The 20,780-nt window shown below is 37.7% G+C and overlaps 1 protein-coding gene across 1 annotated transcript in view; it reads left to right on the plus strand.

Moving 5' to 3' along the window:
- The window catches only part of LOC108319046 (uncharacterized), a 37,021-nt gene that overhangs the window by 15,655 nt on the left and 586 nt on the right, over positions 1-20,780 (plus strand). The window contains exons 14-24 of the mRNA XM_017550059.2: positions 175-245; positions 643-748; positions 5,068-5,207; positions 5,327-5,485; positions 5,562-5,665; positions 5,823-5,998; positions 17,775-17,964; positions 18,519-18,618; positions 19,085-19,253; positions 20,297-20,379; positions 20,467-20,543. Of these exons, the coding sequence (XP_017405548.1) occupies positions 175-245; positions 643-748; positions 5,068-5,207; positions 5,327-5,485; positions 5,562-5,665; positions 5,823-5,998; positions 17,775-17,964; positions 18,519-18,618; positions 19,085-19,253; positions 20,297-20,379; positions 20,467-20,543 (1,375 nt within the window). The remainder of the gene's footprint in view (positions 1-174; positions 246-642; positions 749-5,067; positions 5,208-5,326; positions 5,486-5,561; positions 5,666-5,822; positions 5,999-17,774; positions 17,965-18,518; positions 18,619-19,084; positions 19,254-20,296; positions 20,380-20,466; positions 20,544-20,780) is intronic.

Below are 20,780 nucleotides of genomic sequence, written 5' to 3' on the forward strand. Positions count from 1 at the left end.
CACTTATTTCGGTCTTGTTAGTCTCAAAGAAAAACAAAATTACTGGAAACCTCTGACATATTATGTTGACTTGTAAAGTTAAACCTTATTTGTTCTTCTCATTGTGCATGGCTTAACTCTCGATGCCATGTTATATTTCTTGCTATTTTTGATCTGTTTTCTTGCTGATTGCAGAAATTTCGGAAGAAGAAGCAGAAGATCGATTGCAAGATACTATTCAGGAGAAATTTGCTGTATTTGGTGATGTATGTAAAATATGTCTGGTCTAACAATATATTGCATATTGGATACGGTTCTTCGAAGAAATGAGGTTTCAGAGAGTTGTAGTTAATTGTATATACTCTTGATAGTCTCTACCTCATACATTGTCAATACTGAAAACAAATAAAAAAAGAAAAGCGTGGTTCAACCAAAATGATTGAGGATGTGAAACAAATTGTGATAGAAATAAACATTTCTACTCTAGGTTTCTCTCAAGTTGACAAGAGTTTTATGTAGTGTTAGTCGACTTTGATATCATTGGAATGTGAATAAGGATGTTGAGTTGAGAGAATGTAGGCATCCGATATATGTAGTAAATGTCCCTTCTTTCTACACTCATTTTCTCTAAAAGTGAGTCAGTTGTTACTCTTAATGTTGCAGAAGGAACACCAGGCCATTGATATTCTTTTAGCTGAGATTGATATATATGAGCTTTTTGCTTTTAAGCATTGCAAAGGAAGGAAAGTTAAGCTTGCTCTTTGTGAAGGTAAATCTCCTTCTGTAGCTCATGGCATTTAAATTTCTAATTTGAACTTTAAGTTTGTTGAATTCCCTTTTTTATATCGGTAAAAAACTGTTTCTTCAATTTCTCATAACATCTTGTTTTTTGGACATGTTGGGAAATAACAAATACAACACAAGATATGAACAATGTCATTAAGCTTGGTTGCAACAAACATGGAAAGTTATAGAGCAGAACAAAGTTAAGAAATAGTATATGTAGTTAATATTCTTCAAACCAATATAAACACAAATGTTAAAGATCGTCTTAAAATATGAACAAAAGTGAAAATTTGAGCTTGTTTGTAAAATATAAGCGATTATGCATAATGGTTTCAATTCAAATATCAATCTTGACAATGTGAATGTTTTTCCAGATTCATTATCCATTTATAAACTATACCACTTACATTGATATAATGGTTCACAGGGAAATAATGACGGAGAGTGAAATGTGTGTTATAAAAGGAAATTTAAAAATAAAAGTAGTTATAATGTTAGTAATTTCAGGGGATCGACATTGCCCGATAATGTACCCTTTTGGGGGAAATTAGGGGTTTTTTTATTGAGAGCCTTTGGTTGCGTATAGGGAAATACCCTTAGGAAAGGAAGTGTCTTCCTTTGTATGTGGATGTTGGTGTACAGTACTAACAATTGCTGAAATAATATTGCACAAGATATTCAATCTTCGTTTCTGGTTGTGTTCTTTCTTTTTTGACGTGGCACGGAGCAAGATTGGTCCAACTTGCTGGTTTTGAAATGAAGGGGTATAATGGATAACCAACTAGATGGGCCAGTGAATAAAGGAAGGTGGTTACAGAGCTAAAAGCTAATGTGACTGTAATGAAAGAAGGTTTCTGGACATAGAAAGATATATACATGGTAACAGATCTTACGAGGATGAGAAGTCTGTTCAAGAAATTCTGGAATGCACTTTCAGGTTAAACTAGACATAAAAAATTGTATGAACAGATATCATGTAGAGGAAGCTCTTGCTATTTGGTTGTTGGTTTGGAGGTTAAGATGGTCTGAAAAGTGTACTCTTGACCAAAGGCACACAGAAGTTGTAATTCCTTGTGGATCGCTGCTATAATTGACATGAACCTGTACTGGTTGTTGGGGAAACAAGTAGACGACAGACTACTGTGTCAGTTGTTAAGTGTTTGTTTGTAGTTAAAATTGCACACCTTGAATTGCAATCAATATACATAAAACACCTTGAATTTTATTGCATTGGGTAAACGATTAATTAAATAAATTGCTGCTTGAAAGGCAAAATCCCAAAATTTTAGGGTAATTGAGCATGATGCAATAAAGTTAAACCCAATTCAGTTATGTGCCTGTGTTTACATTCAACAACACCATTTTGGTGATGAGTATGTGGACATATAACACGATGAAGAATACCATGAGTAGTAAGAAAAGAACTAGAGAACTGAAACTCAGGCCCCAATTAGTCTGAACGCTTTTAATTTTAGCATTGAATTGAAGTTCAGCCACAACTTTAAAATTCTGAAAAACAGTAAAGGCATCGGATTTGTGTTTAAGAGTATATAACCGAGTGAAACGTGAAAAAGCATCCACAAAACAGATATAATACAGAGAACCATTGGTAGAGGGAACATGTGAAGGATCCCAAAGGGAGGAGCAAATGTTGAGTCAATGCCTTGCCACGAAATTTAAGATTAAGATATTAGGAAGACTTAAAATATCTTTCGAGAATTAAAGTGCCTCATGCCAAAAAAAGTAATCTTCATATCTCTACAGAAGTATGTTGTTGACTTGCTTAAAGAAATAATATAGACAGTCTGCAAACCAGCTAGTACTCCAATTGATCCAAGCATAAAGTTAGGAAGTACAGAGGAAGATATTGCAGTGGACAAAGAAATGCATCAAAGACTTGTTGGCAGACTTATTTACTTATTTCACACTAGGCCAGGATATTGCTTGTGCTGTGAGTCTTGTAAGTCAATTTATACACCAACCAAAGGAGGTTCGTTTGCAAGCTATTCCTAGAATTGTTTAAACGAAACAAGAGTGTAAGTCTTGAAGAATATATGGATGCAGGTTGTGCAGGGTCAGTTGTGGATATGATATCAACTACTGGATACTGCACCTTCCTTGGTGGAAATCTAGTTGTTTGGTGGAGTAAAAAATCAGAATGTAATAGCATGATTAAGTGCAAAAGCAGAATTTCAATTATTGGCCCAATGAATATGTGAACTTCTATGGCCAAAGATTATATTGGAAGACTTGAAGATAAAGTGGGATGAACCTGAGGTTATATTGTGATAATAATCTGCAATTAGTACAGCTTATAACCTGGTGCAGCATGATAGAACTAAATATACTGAGATTGGCAGACATTTTATCACGGAAAAGCTAGACAGTGGTTTGATTATTACGCAATGTGTGTCCACTCAAAATCAACTTTTAGACATACTCCCCAAAGGGTTGATCTGCATTAACTTTGAAAGAATTATATCCAAGATGGGACTGGAGAACACTTACCAGTTTGAGAGGGACTGTCAAAACTGTGCATCTCATTATGTATTTTAGAAGGTTTATTATTTTATCCTTGCTGTACTTTTATTCTTTAATACAGGTGTATCATAATTACAGGGATTTGTTTCCTTAGAATTAGCTCTCTATATTTCCTAAAATAAAAAGCTGGCTCATGCGTTAATAGGACCAATGGCCTAATTATTGAAATATGGAAGAAATATGTTATTCTTTCTAAATTTGAGAGATGGGACGCACTAATGCTACTAGTACATGAAGAAAAAGTTTACCTGAAGATCCCAAAGCAAAAAATGCTTAAATTATCATTTGTGGGACTGTTTTGGTGGTCAAAGTGTTTCACAGGGGTAGAAACATTTTGATTTGCAGAACTAGTACCAGTAGAAGGACCAGTTGCAGCAGTAAAGGCTGTTGCAGTTCTTGGTGGTCTTATGGAACATTCTTTAATGAATTGACCATTTATGCAGTAACTGTAGAACATTTTAAGACAATGTGAAGCACGTCCAAATTCTTCACAACAGAAACTTTGGACAGCACTTCGGTATCATTGTTTAGGCTTTCCTTGTGTTGCATATGCTGATGGAAGAGAGACAAATTTCTGCTTTTCATGGATGTTTTAGTTTGGAAACATTCTTCTAGAAGCTCATTGAGGCATGCATCCAATGATGGGGTAGGAACTCTATTCAAACACCCTCAAAATTGGATCTCAGTTTCATAAGAAATTGATCTGTTTAGTAGTTTCATGAACATGTTGCTCTATACTTTCACCATCATTTTAGAAATCCTCATATACAATGTCAGTGTTTTTGGCCCAAAGATTCATAAATGAGAAAGGAATTCAAAAATTGAAAGACTATCCTGCTGTAATATGGTGACTTCATGTTCTAATTGGAATCTTTTAGCAATATTATTGTGGCTGTATATCTTTAGATAGGCCCACATCTGCTGCATTATTGAATTGTCGGAGATTGGGAACAATATTAGGATCAACAAAGACTATGATAGATCCCTGTCTTTACTTGAGCATCTTTAACTTCCTGCTGGACATGTTCCTCCTGTTGATTTTCTGTTAGGAACAGAACTGGTACCATCAACATGACCTCAGAAGTTCTTATCTTTTATCAATATCTAGAACTGAAAAACCGAGGTTAAATAACTCTTGCCATTAAGGTAAACAAATAAGATATCATACCTGTCACTAGATATGAAGTTGACGAATAAAAGACATGAAAAAATCATACTAGAGAGAGAAAAACAAGGATAGTCTTGCAGAACCTAGAGTCTGGGAATTTTGGACAGAACTAAAATAGGAGTACAGCCAAGTCTTATACCATATTAGACTTTGAAAAATTGCATATCAATAATGTGTTCTCCTCTGGAGAATTCTCCATTCGACTTGAAAGTGACTATTGTGCAATAAATGCTACCTTGCAGCTGCTGGGCTAACTAATTATCAAGATAACATAAATTTAGCTGTACAATCATGCATAAATTGTTGACAAGTAAAACTGTTCCAATAATAATAAATATTCTGTAATCACCAATTAATAACGAATATTGTGCTAGTCAATTCTTGGGCATGGTTATCATTTGAAGTATCTGTGCTTCTCTGGTAGTAGTGAGATGTTCTCATCAAGCTTTTATTTGTATGTAGTTCTATTTTGCTTTATTTTTCATTCTAAGTATCAAACGTTGTAGATTTCATTGCTCAGTTTCTGTAGGTTTAGAAGCTACACGGTTTTATTGTAGCTTTTCTGTACAGCTTGTAACATAAGATAATTTCAGAACTTGATGAAAGGATGCGGGATTTGAGAAATGAGCTACAGTCATTTGAAGGTAAAGAATATGATGAAAGTCATAAGAAAAAGGCCATAGACGCTTTGAAACGGATGGAGAGCTGGAATCTATTCAGTGACACGCATGAGGTCAGCCAGTTGATCTATGTTAATTTAGTAAATTACTATAATGAACTGCATGCCCACAAATTTTTGGTAGTTTAAATTTCTGGTTGGACCTCATCATTCAAGGATTTACCCCTTTGCAGGAGTTCCAAAATTACACAGTTGCACGTGATTCTTTTCTTGCACATCTAGGTGCAATGCTGTGGGGATCTATGAGACATATTGTGTCACCTTCGGTTGCTGATGGTGCATTCCATTATTATGAGAAGATATCCTTTCAGTTGTTTTTCGTGACACAGGAGGTAAGATGTCTGTTTGATCACTTGAAAAGGCTTGCAACAGCTGAATATTGACATTGCCCTTGTATTATTTTTTCAGAAAGTTAAGCACATAAAACAGCTTCCTGTGGATATGAATGCTATAAAGGGGAGCCTTTCCTCATTGACAGTTCCTTCTCAGAAACCAATGTTCAGTCAACACATGTATGTCATGAATTTTTAATTCTAACCTTTCTTTTCCCTACCTTCAATTAGGCATTTGGTTGGTGAAATGTTTTCTTAAGACAATGCTTTGTGTCTGATTTATCACATTCCTATAAATTGTCTCCCTAATTTTCTACTTACATTACTATCACTTTAGGTTGCCACTGTCGGAGGATCCTGCCTTAGCAATGGCCTTTGCAGTTGCACGACGAGCAGCCGCTGTACCTTTACTGCTTATCAATGGAACCTACCGAAAGACAGTTCGAACATATCTTGATTCTTCTATTCTGCAATATCAATTGCAAAGACTGAATAAACATGGTTCTCTTAAAGGTCATTCCTATATCCTTAAGTCCTGTTTTAGAGTGCCATTTGTATGTACATTGAAAAATGAGAATAAATTGCAGACATCTTGAAGTTGTGTGTAAAAAAAGGGTGAAAGGAAAATTTATTTCATCGATGATTAGTGTATATGTTACTCAATCTATTTTCATCCATTGCACATTTTTATTCAAAGCAAATTTGGTGGAATTTTATTTTGAAATCTTTATTCAATTAAATAAATAATTAAGTCAGAATTGGAGACGAGTTTAAGACAACCTTTGCGCACATTCTATAAGATGCTTGACGTTATGCCTCAACTGCTGAATAGGAAGTGTGGCATACCTGATTTGGGATGATAGTAGCATCAATCCTAAATATTACATTAGTTTTCGTGTATCTTCAACTCTTTATAGCTCAGACTTTGAAGCTCATAGTGTTTGCTTCACTAAGTTGCCAAAAGTCTGTCGTGGACTATGTATAATGAATTGGGTTTGTGCAGTTACTGTTGAATAAACTGGGGCATTGTAGTATTTGGGGCACAATTATATGCTCCACATACTGGAGTGTTGAGTTTAAGGATTTAAGGGAAAATAATAACTGAGTTTTGTATTGATTCTGAAACCTAAAAAAATTGCGTGTAGAGGGATGTGAATATATTACATCTGTCCAGCTGTACCAAACTGACTAATTCTTTACATGTCTGAACAGAAAAAAGTTATAGTGAGGTCGAGTGTATGCTGGGTTTCAATAAACCCAGGTATATTCTAATACTCCTTGCAAGCTAATGGTGGGTGAGAGCTATGCATAGAAGATAGTTTACACAATCTAAAGCTTGATTCATATAAACTCTAAACTGCTAGGTAATGAGCCTTTGTCAAGACGAATGTTGTCAAACTCAAGCATCATAAGAGGTCTGAAGGTCCTTATTTATTTTATTCAATTTGGTTTCACTATTAATAAAAGTCCCAATCTAGGCCCTCAACTTTTATAAATGTAACAACAATGTGACCATTTTCTATACAATTAGCCATAAAATCATTGACAAACAAATAGTGATTGTTTTAGTTTATGCTTAATATAATTCTGACAATTTATAAAACCAACCACATCATTTTCAACGGACAAAAGGGTCACACTGTTGCTATTTTAAAAATTGAGGGACTTGATTTAACCTTGGAAGAGTTACACTGTTACATTTTTAAAATTGAGGGATTTGATTGAATATTGCATTAATAGAGGGACCAAATCGAGCAAAATAAATAAATAAAAGGACCATAAAGAAATTAAACCTATTGCATTCATCATGCAATATAAATATACCAAGGGACAACATGACAATCACCTCACTACTCCTATCCTACAATTGTAACAAGTGGTAGGTAATTACAATTAGATCTTGCACTTTAGGCTTTTTCAGCACTTTATCATTTGCGTATGTAATGTTGGTGATATCTTTGAAGACTTTTCTTATTATATCCATCAACTTTCTTGCATGGTGGTGCATTCCTTGTATAGGTGTCCAAAAGGACCATTGAAGGATGTGTACCTTTGGAGTCATTGCTTGTTAGATCTTTTCTTAGAGAGTGATGACTCTCTTCTCACTTACTTTGACTTGTAGTACTTTGACGTGATTGAAACATACTCCTTTACTTTACAGTTGACTTTGTGCCCCTAACGATACCAAAAAGGACTTTTGCTCATTTATAGTTAGTACCTGTGTCTTCATCTTTGAGATACATGTTGAGTCAGCTGTAGGGATTTAGACGTTATAAAATCCTGCAGATGTGTCTAGTTCAAAGCACTCTTCAGATTGCATTTATTCCATTTGACTCTGTTAGGATATTTATCCTATTTTATCATCATTATAGTGTGCCAAGGGTTACCCTATTTATCATGATTATATTATGTCTAGGATTACCCTATTTATCATGATTATATTGTGTCTAGGGTTACCCTATTTATCATGTACTTGTGTATCAATTTATTCTTATAAATAGAAGATTGTGAGAGGGATCAATCAAGCCCTCAAGAATTATTTTATACTTTCAATCTCAAGTTGGTATCAGAGCGGGTCGATCTCGCTCTGGTTTCTATCTCGTAATATATATCTGTCCGGCGCGACAGTTCTTCGTCGCCCGCCACTGTCCGCCGTTGCCCGCCGCCGGCCACCGTCAGCCACCGCCGTCCGTCGCCGGCCACTGTCCGGCCACCGTCCGGTCGCCGTCCGGCCACCATCGCCACCGGCCACCGCCCGCCGTTGCCGGCCACCGTCGTCCATCACTGTCACAGTTTCCTTCGTCTAAACCCTTAGGGTTTTCTTGTTCCAAATTAGTACTATTCGTCTTCTTCAGAAATGGCGTCTGGCAGTACTCTTTCCTTCTCTAGAAGTCCATCAATTACCTCCGAGAAGCTAAATGGAAAAAATTATCTATCATGGTCCTCCACTTCTATGTTTTCTGAGGATGAATATCAAGAGTATTTAAGGTTAAAGTCTAACAACACCTTGGCACAACTATCTCAATCTCCCAATACATCAACAGCTTGTGTTTCTCAATCTATGGAATGTCAAAATTCATGGGTAATTGACTCAGGTGCTTCTGATCACATTTCTGGTAATACCTCTTTGTTCTCATCTATTTCCTTTCGAGAAAAACCTCATTTCATAACCCTTGCAAATGGATCTAAAACTTCTTCCAAAGGAGTCGGTCATGTTTCTTTGTCTCCCTCTCTCAATCTCAACTCAGTCCTTTTTGTCCCTAATTGTCCTTTTAATTTAATTTCCTTAAGCGAGTTGACTAAAATGTTAAATTGTTCAATAACCTTTGATCATAAATCTTTTGTTATACAGGAGCGTGGTTCGGGGAGACAGATTGGAGAAGGATATGAAGCTGGCGGATTATACCATTTTGGATCTCGTCCAAGGGTGTCTTGTGTTGCTACTCCTAATCCTAAAGTGCTCCATGATCGACTTGGCCATCCTCATTTGTCCAAATTAAAAAAGATGTGTCCTGAACTTAGTGGTCTCCAAACCTTAGAATGTGAGTCATGTCAATTGGGAAAACATGTTAGATCTTCCTTTCCTAAAAGGTCTCAATCAATATGTAATTCTAGTTTTTCCATCATCCATTCTGATGTATGGGGACCTAGTCGTATCTCCTCCTTTGGTTTTAGATATTTTGTTACCTTTATTGATGAATATTCAAGATGTACTTGGGTTTATCTTATACTTGAGATCTAAAAGAGGAGAAAATATTTCTCAAAGGACTTATTTCATTTCCACTCTTGATCTTACATTTATAGAACTAGAGAGAGTGCTCTCTAGTTGTAACACACTTAACACAACTCACACACCACTCATACACACTCACACACAGCTCATACACACTCACACACAGCTCATACACACTCACCCATAAACCAATAATTCTAACACTCCCCCTCAAGCTGGAGCATACAAATTGTATGTGCCAAGCTTGGAACAAATAAACTCAATCCGAGGTCCCCTTAATGACTTAGTCAACATATCTGCAAGTTGGTCATTTGATCCAACAAACTCAGTACATATTTCTTTTGACAATAACTTTTCCCGAACAAAATGACAATCAATTTCTATATGTTTGGTTCTCTCGTGAAACACTGAATTTGATGCAATGTGAAGAGCAGCTTGGTTATCACAATACATCTTCATACCCTGGATGTCACAGAAGTTAAGTTCTTGAAGGAACTGCTTCACCCATATAAGTTCACATGTTAATGAAGCCATTGCCCTATATTCAGCTTCAGCTGTTGATCGAGCCACTACATTTTGTTTCTTACTTTTCCATGAGATAATGTTTCCTCCAAGGAAAACACAATATCCCGTAGTAGATCGTCTATCAATAGGAGAACCTGCCCAATCAGCATCACAATATCCTGATACTTGAAGGCTTCCTTTTTCTTCATATAACAGCCCTTGCCCAGGAGCCTTTTTTACATACCTTAGAATGCGAATGATTGCATTCCAATGGTCAACACATGGAGCTTGCATGAACTGACTAACCACTCCAACTGCAAAAGATAGATCCGGCCTTGTAATAGTAAGATAGATTAGTTTTCCAACTAGCCTCCTATATCTCTCTGGGTCGGAGAATAACTCACCTTCTTCTGTTGTTAATTTTTGATTTGGATCCATAGGGCTATCAACCGGTCTACAATCAATCATGCCTGTTTCTTGCAAAATATCCAGAGCATACTTCCTTTGGGAGATTACAACTCCATCTTTTGACTGAGCTACTTCAATGCCTAGGAAGTATTTGAGGCTCCCAAGATCCTTGGTTTGGAAATGTCTACACAAATACTCCTTCAATTGAGATATTCCAGTAGTATCATTTCCTGTAATAACTATATCAACAACATATACTATCAAGTAAACACATTTTCCTGGAGACGAATGATAATAAAAGACTGAATGATCTGCTTCACTGCGTTTTAGCCCAAATTTTTGAACAATGGAGCTAAACTTTCCAAACCAAGCACGTGGTGATTGCTTGAGCCCATATAGAGATCGATTCAATTTACAAACCATACCAGACTCCCCCTGAGCAACAAACCCAGGAGGTTGCTCCATATAAACTTCTTCCTCAAGATCACCATGGAGAAAGGCATTTTTGATATCCAATTGATGAAGTGGCCAATGACGAATGGCTGCCATTGCAAAGAACAATCGAATGGTAGTCATTTTTGCCACGGGAGAGAAGGTATCACAATAATCAAGACCATAAACCTGAGTGTATCCTTTTGCAACCAGTCGAGCTTTGAGTCTATCAATGTCACCATTAGGACCGACTTTAATTGCATATACCCATCGACAACCAACAGCCTTTTTGCCTGAGGGAAGTGGCACAAGCTCCCAAGTATGACTGTGGTCAAGAGCCTACATTTCTTCAATCATGGCTTGTCGCCATCCAGGATGATCAAGTGCTTCTTTCACAGTTTTAGGAATAACCACAGCAGATACTGAGGATAAAAGTGAATACAAGGATGGAGATACTCTGTGATAACTAAGAAAATTATAAATGGGATGAGGGTTTCGAGTGGAACGATTACCTTTTCTGAGAGCAATGGGCCAACCAGAATCATCTTCATCAGGAGGCGTGACAGGAGATGGTGACGGAGAAGAATCTGAAGAAGAAGATCCACCATTTTCTGGAAGAGGAGTATCCATCGGGGTACTATGTCGAAGGATATCAGTATGTGGAGAGGAAGGTTCGGGAGGACCTTGGGTATGACTTGGATTGACTGAGGTATTTGAGATATTAGACTCAACCACTGGAAGAGGAAGTACCTGTTGGAGGATATGAACATCTTGAACAGATGGAGAGAAGAAAGGTGTCTGTTCAAAGAAGGTAACATTAGCAGACATGTAGTATTTTTTGGTTTCAGGAGAGTAACATCGATACCCTTTTTGAAGGCGAGAGTAGCCCAAAAATACACATTTGATTGCACGAGCAGAGAGCTTGTCGAGCCCCGGAGACATGTCGTGAACAAAACAAACACAACCAAAGACTCGAGGAGAGGTGTGAAAGAGAGGGTTATTGGGAAAGAGAATGGAGAAAGGAACTTTATTATTGAGAGAGGAGGAGGGCATTCTATTAATAAGAAAACATGCAGTTAAGATGGCATCCCCCCAGTGATGAACAGGAATATGAGCACCAAGCAAAAGGGTACGAGCCGTTTCAACCAAGTGTCTATTTTTTCTTTCTGCTATACCATTTTGCTGGGGTGTATGAGGACAAGTGGACTGATGCAAAATACCATGGGAGCTAAGAAGTGAAGAAAAAGTTGATGAGAAATACTCTTTAGCATTATCACTTCTTAAGACTTTAATTACTTGGCCAAATTGGTTTTTGATTTCATTCAAAAAGGATGTGAAAATGGGTAACAATTCAGAGCGATCTTTCATCAAATAAACCCAAGTACATCTAGAATACTCATCAATAAAGGTAACAAAATACCGAAAACCAAAAGAAGAGACGCGACTAGGTCCCCAAACATCAGAATGAATAATAGAAAAACTAGAAGTACACATTGATTGAGATCTTTTAGGGAAGACAGATCTAACATGTTTTCCTAGTTGACAAGACTCACATTCTAAAGTCTGAAGACCACTAAGTTCAGGACACATTTTTTTTAATTTTGACAAGTTAGGATGGCCAAACCGATCATGTAACACTTTAGGAGGAAGAGCGGCAACACAAGATACCCGTGGACGAAATCCAAAATGGTATAAACCTCCAGCTTCATATCCTTCTCCAATCTGTCTCCTCGAGCCACGCTCCTGTATAACAAAAGATTTTGAATCAAACGTTATTGAACAATTTAATATTTTGGTTAACTGACTTAGGGAAATTAAATTGAATGGACAGCTAGGAATAAAAAGAACGGATTTCAGAGTTAGAGAGGGAGACAGGGAAACTTGACCGACTCCCTTTGAACAAATTTTAGAGCCATTTGCAAGGGTAATGAAATGGGGTTTTTCTTGGAGGGAAAGATTTGAGAACAATGAGGTATTACCAGAAATGTGATCAGAAGCACCCGAATCAATTACCCATGAATTTGGTCCTGCCATGGATTGAGAAATGCAAGCTGTGGACGTACTTGAGGACTGAGATGATTGTGCCAAGCTGTTAGACTTTAAGCGTAGATACTCTTCCTCGGTAAACTTGGAGTTGAAAGTGGAAGTTTCAGCCTGAGAGATATTAGCGCTTTTTGAAGGAAAACCATGCAAGGAGTAGCAGTTTTCTCGGGTGTGACCCATCTTGTTACAGTAAGAGCATTGACGTCCTCGACCTCCACGTCCTCCACGTCCTCCTCCTCTAGTTCCACGTCCTCCTCTTCCTCGCGTGACAACCATGACAGATGGTTCTATTGTTTCATGAGCTTCCTGAGACTGAGACACAGGAACACGAAGAAGACGTGTGGTCAAGGCTTCCAAGGAAGGGACTTCATGACTTGTCAGAAGTTGATCTATGATGTGATTCAAATCTGGATGCAAAGTACGGAGGATCATCACCATATAATACTGGTCAAGTTTCTTTTTGATATCTTCTGAAGATTCCAAGAACATTCTCAATTCTTCCACAGCTGCTTGGGCTTCAGTCATGAAGGAGACCATATCATGGTCTGTCATTTTGAGACAGGCGAGCTTGTTTGCGGTATCATAGAGACGTTGAATATCATTAGCATAAATGCTTTGAGCTTTCTTCCAAAAGGTGTGACATGTCTTGAAGGCTCTAAGAGATATCAAAAGTCGGGGTTCCACAGATTGCCACAATAGGGCACATAATTGAAAATCAGCTTGTTTCCATTGTTCAGCCATGTCAGATGGTACTTGACTCCCATCTTGCTCAAGGTGGTCATAACGTCCTTGACCAAGGAACCACATTTCTACAGCAGCAGACCAAGACATATAATTCTTTCCATTTAGCTTTTCGGAAGTGATTGAGGGACTTCCAGAGAAAGAAAGAGCACTTCCAGATGCCATTCTTCGATAAAAACAGGAGAGGGAATCAGAAAAAACCGTGAAGGACCAGAAAACCCTATAGGGTTTCTTAAGGTTTTCTTAAAGGGAAGCTTCTGCACCCACCAAAGTAAGATTTTGAGGGTCACAATGGACAGAGGAGATGAGGGCGACAGCTATGGAGGTGGCGCGGAGACTTTCCGGTGAGCAGAGGGCGGCGCGTGGGCAGCACGCGCCTGTTCGCAGCGCGCAAAGAGGCGGCGCGTGACGGAGCGTGGAGGAGAATCAGGCGAACCCACCGGTGGGGTTGGCTGTCGCGTGAAGAGGCGAACCAGATCCAGTGGACGTCGGACGGAGCAGTGACGGCGGCGGACGGCGGAGGACAGCGGTGGACGGCGGTGGACGACGGAAGACGGTAGTTGATAGATACTAGGATGGTTGACAACCAAGTTGAAGAACTTGAAACTGCAGTTGACAGCTGCAGATAGTGGCGAGACAGCCACAAACGACAACTACGAACGGCACTGGACAGGTGCGACCAGCCGTGACAGTGTTGGTGGACAACACACGAAAACCAGAGCAGGATGAACCCGCTCTGATACCAACTTGAGATCTAAAAGAGGAGAAAATATTTCTCAAAGGACTTATTTCATTTCCACTCTTGATCTTACATTTATAGAACTAGAGAGAGTGCTCTCTAGTTGTAACACACTTAACACAACTCACACACCACTCATACACACTCACACACAGCTCATACACACTCACACGCAGCTCATACACACTCACCCATAAACCAATAATTCTAACACTTATGAAAAATCGTTCTGAATTGTTAGCTATCTTTACATCCTTTTTGAATGAAATCAAGAATCAATTTGGTCAAGTAATCAAAATATTAAGAAGTGATAATGCAAAAGAGTATTTCTCATCCTCCTTTTCTGCCATCTTGAGTTCCCATGGTATCTTACATCAGTCTACTTGTCCTCATACACCACAGCAAAATGGTATAGCAGAACGAAAAAATAGACACTTGGTCGAAACTGCTCGTACCCTTTTGCTTGGTGCCCATATTCCTGTCCATCACTGGGGGGATGCCATCTTAACTGCATGTTATCTTATTAATAGGATGCCCTCCTCCTCTCTTGATAATAAAGTCCCTTTCTCCATTTTGTTTCCTAATAATCCTCTCTTTCATACATCTCCCCGAGTGTTTGGCTGTGTATGTTTTGTTCATGACATGTATCCAGGTCTAGACAAACTTTCCGCTCGCGCTCTCAAATGTGTCTTCTTAGGCTATTCTCGACTTCAAAAAGGATATCGGTGTTACTCTCCTGAAACTAAGAAGTATTACATGTCTGCCAATGTCACATTCTTTGAACATACTCCTTACTTCTCTCCATCTGTTCAGGATGTTTCTTTCCTCCAGCAGGTCCTTCCTATTCCAATGGCTGAGTCAAATAGCTCCACTGTCTCTGTCATTCCAACTCTTGATCACAATCCTTCTACACCTGTTCCTCCACATACTGAGATCATCCCACATAGGGCCCCAATGGATAGTTCACCTCCCCAAGACAATGGTGAATCTCCTACTTCAGATTCTTCTCCCTCGTCACCTCCTCCCACGCCTCCTGGTGCAAATGATTCAGCATGGCCTATTGCCCTCAGAAAAGGTACTCGTTCCACTCGGAACCCTCATCCCATTTATAATTTTCTAAGCTATCATCGATTGTCGCCCTCCTATTTTTCTCTTTTATCCTCAGTGTCCTCTGTTGTTATACCCAAGAATGTGAAAGAAGCACTTGATCATCCTGGATGGCGACAAGCTATGATTGCAGAAATGCAGGCTCTTGACCACAGTAATACTTGGGAGCTGGTGCCCCTTCCCCCAGGCAAAAAGGCGGTTGGTTGTCGATGGGTGTATGCAGTTAAAGTTGGCCCTGATGGTGAAATTGATCGGCTCAAAGCTCGGCTTGTTGCAAAAGGTTACACTCAGGTTTATGGTCTTGATTATTGTGACACTTTCTCTCCTGTAGCCAAGATGACTACTATTCATCTCTTCTTTGCCATGGCAGCCATTCGTCACTGGCCACTTCATCAATTGGATATCAAGAATGCCTTCCTAAATGGTGATCTTGAGGAAGAAGTTTATATGGAGCAACCTCCTGGGTTTGTTGCTCAGGGGGAGTCTGGTATGGTATGCAAATTGCTTCGATCTCTATATGGCCTCAAGCAATCCCCACGTGCTTGGTTTGGAAAGTTTAGCTCCATTGTTCAAAAATTTGGGCTAAAACGCAGTGAAGCGGACCATTCAGTTTTTTATTGTCATTCTTCTCTCGGAAAATGTGTTTACTTAATAGTATATGTTGATGATATTGTCATTACAGGAAATGATGTTGTTGGAATATCTCAACTAAAAGAGTACTTGTGTAGACATTTTCAAACCAAGGATCTTGGAAGTCTCAAATACTTCTTAGGCATTGAAGTAGCGCAATCAAAAGATGGAGTTCTAATCTCCCAAAGGAAGTATGCTCTTGATATATTACAAGAAACAGGCATGATTGATTGTAGACCGGTAGACAGTCCCATGGACCCAAACCAGAAATTAAGGACAGAAGAAGGTGAATTATTCACCGATCCAGAGAGGTATAGGAGGCTGGTTGGCAAACTGATTTATCTCACTATTACAAGACCAGATCTATCCTTTGCAGTTGGAGTGGTTAGTCAGTTCATGCAGGCTCCATGTGTTGACCATTGGAATGCTCTCATTCGCATTCTAAGGTATGTAAAGAAGGCTCCCGGGCAAGGATTGTTATATGAAGATAAAGGAAGCATTCATGTCTCTGGGTATTGTGATGCAGATTGGGCAGGTTCACTTATTGATAGACGGTCTACAACAGGATATTGTGTTTTTCTGGGAGGAAACATTATTTCATGGAAAAGTAAGAAACAGAATGTAGTAGCTCGATCAACCGCGGAAGCCGAGTATAGGGCAATGACATCACTAACATGTGAACTTATATGGGTGAAACAATTCCTTCAAGAGATTAAATTTTGTGACATCCATACTATGAAGATGTATTGCGACAATCAAGCTGCTCTCCACATTGCATCAAATCCAGTGTTTCACGAGAGGACTAAACATATAGAAATCGATTGTCATTTTGTTCGTGAAAAGTTGTTGACCAAAGAAATATGTACTGAGTTTATTGGGTCAAACGATCAACTCGCAGATGTATTGACAAAGTCATTAAGGGGTCCTCGGATTGAGTTTATTTGTTCCAAGCTTGGTACATATAATTTGTATGCTCCAGCTTGAGGGGGAGTGTTAGGATATTTATCCTATTTTATCATCATTATAGTGTGTCAAGGGTTACCCTATTTATCATGATTATATTATGTCTAGGATTACCCTATTTATCATGATTATATTGTGTCTAGGGTTACCCTATTTATCATGTACTTGTGTATCAATTTATTCTTATAAATAGAAGATTGTGAGAGGGATCAATCAAGCCCTCAAGAATTATTTTATACTTTCAATCTCAAGTGACTCGAGTCATCTAACAATTGAAGCTGGCATAGGAGACATCTTTTGATAGGTGCTACATCAAGGACTCTAATCTTGGTTCTCTGCAGATTACATCAATCCAAGAATACTCTTGAGCAACCTCTCTTGATCTTCTTCTTGCTTCTCTATCTTGCATGCTTTTGATGCTTCAAGATGGAAGCTTTTTCTAACTTGGCTGTCTAAACTTCCATTCTTGTTGACATATATCTCATGCCCCGAGGAATATGGTCATATGTAGGTGACATTATTGTCTAGCGCTTCTTGCTACTTGTAGTGTAGTCTAATACTTTTGGAAAGCTTCTTCTATTCTAGTTCCGTCTTCTTCTTTGTGAGGTCATCTAACATGGCCTCATTCACTTGTCTTTTGCGCTTTAATCATGACTTGTATCTTGACACAAAGTTGCTGTTGATCATGACTAAGCTTGTTGCACACTAGATAAATATATTAGAAACACCAAAATTGTGTTGTTTGTTATGGTCAAAACTTAGATGTCAAATGGAAAATCATAGAATATGTAGAAGTGTAAAATAGTAGGGACTAACAAGGACTTTCTATGTCTAGCGTTGGGGTTGCATGTTCTAGTTGGACGTAATTTTATGACATGATTTATTTTGTTCATTTCACTAAATATAAGTTTAAAATAAAGCTCTCTTTTATTCTTGATATTCTTGATATTCTTGTTATTGACAAATATGAGTATTTATGAATGGTGCAGGTAGGCATGCACATTCCAGGTCTGTGCTCGAGGTTCCAATCTTTTGGTTCATCTACAGTGAACCACTTTTACTAGACAAATATTTTCAGGCAAAAGCTCTCTCTGACATGATTATTGTCGTTCAATCTGAGTCCTCCTCGTGGGAAAGCCATCTACATTGTAATGGGCATTCACTTCTACTGGACTTGAGGTAAGATTGAGAAACCTATCTTCCAACTTTCTAAAATTGCTTATTCATCTGTCTTGCAATCGTATTTTATTGATTTCATTGGGAAAGGGTAGGGGAAGAGGTGAACTTTTATAAAAATTTATATTGAACAATTGTGATATTACCATTACACGCATGTGTGTTCATTTTCTTTTTATGATGACAAAAAATAATAAAACTATTATTATTATTATAACTATAAAAGTAAAAATAAATGTTTTTATGATTTTATCATAAATATTTGTAATTTATTTTATAGGTAATTTTTTGTTATAGATAATTATTTTAGTTTAAAACTGGTTAAATTTTAAAAAATGGTCAAATCGAAAAATATAATTAAATTTAAAAGGAGGGTTGTTTTTAGAGGGTAAAATTGGTAAGATAATTATTTAAATATAAATGATGGTTACTGTAAGGATAAAATTGAAAAAAAAATGTGTACCCCAAAAGGGAGAATCTCTTTTATATATTAGTGTAGGTACAAAAATCTACTCATTAGTTCTTTCATGATTTCATCCTGTATGGGGACGATAAAGGCAGCCTATAAAAGCTGCAGTTGCTGCCACTGCTGAGCATCTTGCTGGTTTGCTTCCCCTTCATCTTGTCTATGGTCAGGCCCATGAGACCGCTATTGAGGTACATTTTATGTCCAATATTTGGAATCCAGTCTACTTCTTTGATGCATTTAGTGTTTTACGTATACTAAATCCAGATATCTTTCGTTTGTTGAGGTTCAGTTCTTGTGCATTGATTGTATGGGACTATGTTACTCTTCTTTGGGTATACCTACCTAATCCCTTAAATGGCAACAAATCAGTTAATTTTTACCATACTCACGTTGCAACTCCCTAAATCTCCCAAAATACAAAAAGTGATGCATGTAGCAAAAGAGCCTGCAGGAAGCTTGACCACCTTTTCAATTTTGTCCTGGTTGCAGATGCTTAATGCCTTTTTCAACAATATACATAGTCATTTAGAGATTAGCATGTGTGAACTGTGTCCCAAGTTCGTAGAACAGTCAATGTCCATGTACTAAGATGTAACTTCGTTTTTAAGTGTATTTGAACTATCATATTGTAAGATTTATCTCTGCGTATGACAGGACTGGTTATGGTCAGTAGGATGCAACCCTTTCTCCATTACATCACAAGGTTGGCACATTTCACAGTTCCAGTCTGATTCAATTGCTAGAAGCTATGTCATCACTTCCCTCGAAGAATCAATACAACTGGTTAATTCTGCCATTCATCTTCTGCTAATGGAACGTACTAGTATCCTAACGGTGTAGCATTGCAGCCATTTAATGATAGAAAAATTACTATTTCAAAAAGCATCAATTAGATCATTATTAAAATGCGCATGTCATCTATTTCTGTAATTTCTTTAGGAACATGGCAGTGGAACTGTGATGGGGACAGGTTAGTGTATGATACTACTTTTGATGCCAGGTTGAATTTAGAGTTAGATGTAGAGAGAGAGAGAGGAAAATGGGACAGAATATCTTAATTTGATATAAAGTGAGATAAATTTAATATTACTTTTGAACCTTAGTCTAAAACCTAAGCTCATTGGCTAACTGTCAATCATCATATGAAAGCCTTCTGTGATCAAGTGATTATGAGTTTAACTATTGTTGCTTTCTCTATACTTAAAAGAGTGTATTTGTTTAAGAAAAATTGGTAGGGACCAACCATTTATAAGTCAATAAGCATGCAAAATAATTGTGGTTGAGCAGAACATTTTCGTTGGTGTGATAGTTGAATCTTTTCATTAATTGGTTTCCTAACAAGTAACATTTGTCGTTGCTCGTTGGTGTGAGATAGCTGAATCTTTTCTTTAATTGGTTTCTTAACATGTAACATTTGTCGTTGCTTTCTGCACACTATTATCACAATTTGTAACAATTGCAAATGGGATCACTCTGAAATATACAATGGGACTGAGAGCACTTGTCAATGCTTAATATCTCTTAAGAAATTGGAATTAGGTCCAACTAAATTTTACAAAACCAGCTTGTAAAATAAGCTTTGCATCTAGTTATATATTATAATTTAGTCTTATCTTTAGTTGATACAAGATTTCCAATACATCCTTCACAGTGAGGACTGGACATCTTGTGGGACTAGGAGGAATCCAATAGCGAGTAACATGATGTACCATCGCATTTGCCTTGTGTAAGAAAAAATATATTAAAGCATATATTATCAAATTAAACCATGTGAATGCAAACCTGCCCTTTGCTTTCAGGGGTATTATAGGGCCTTTGTTTTTCTTGAGACAAAATGAGTTAATGTGAATTCTTAACAATATAAAGCTGAAAAAACGTTCAGGATCTTCCAGTCCCAAGAGCTTGAGCTTGCAAACAAGTACAGTTATGTCGTTAGCCTTTGGAAAAGGGTAAGTGGTAGTTATTTGTAGCTTCTATTCAACTTGCAATCATATTCTTAAGTTCCATGAATGTGTTATGAATGTTGTATTCTTCAGGTATCAACTGTCACTGGAGAATTGCGTTATGTTGATGCATTGAGGCTACTAAACACGTTGGAGGATGCATCCAAAAGGTTGGGCACTATTCTGCAATATGCAATTTAATGGCCTGCTTTAAAATATAGGCCAGGCTGAGCTGTCAAATTTTTAAACCTGGCCTAGAGGGGTTGGCTAATCTTTATTACTTGAATTTGTTCACATTTGCTTTTCGTTCCTCTTCTTTTCTTTCATTCCAATATAATTGCAAAATTTATCTAAGGATGAAAATATTGTTAAGCTCAACTATTTTTACTTTTCTGTTGCTCTTCATT

Source organism: Vigna angularis, chromosome 8, assembly GCF_016808095.1.
Source record: "Vigna angularis cultivar LongXiaoDou No.4 chromosome 8, ASM1680809v1, whole genome shotgun sequence".
Taxonomy (NCBI): Eukaryota; Viridiplantae; Streptophyta; class Magnoliopsida; order Fabales; family Fabaceae; genus Vigna; species Vigna angularis.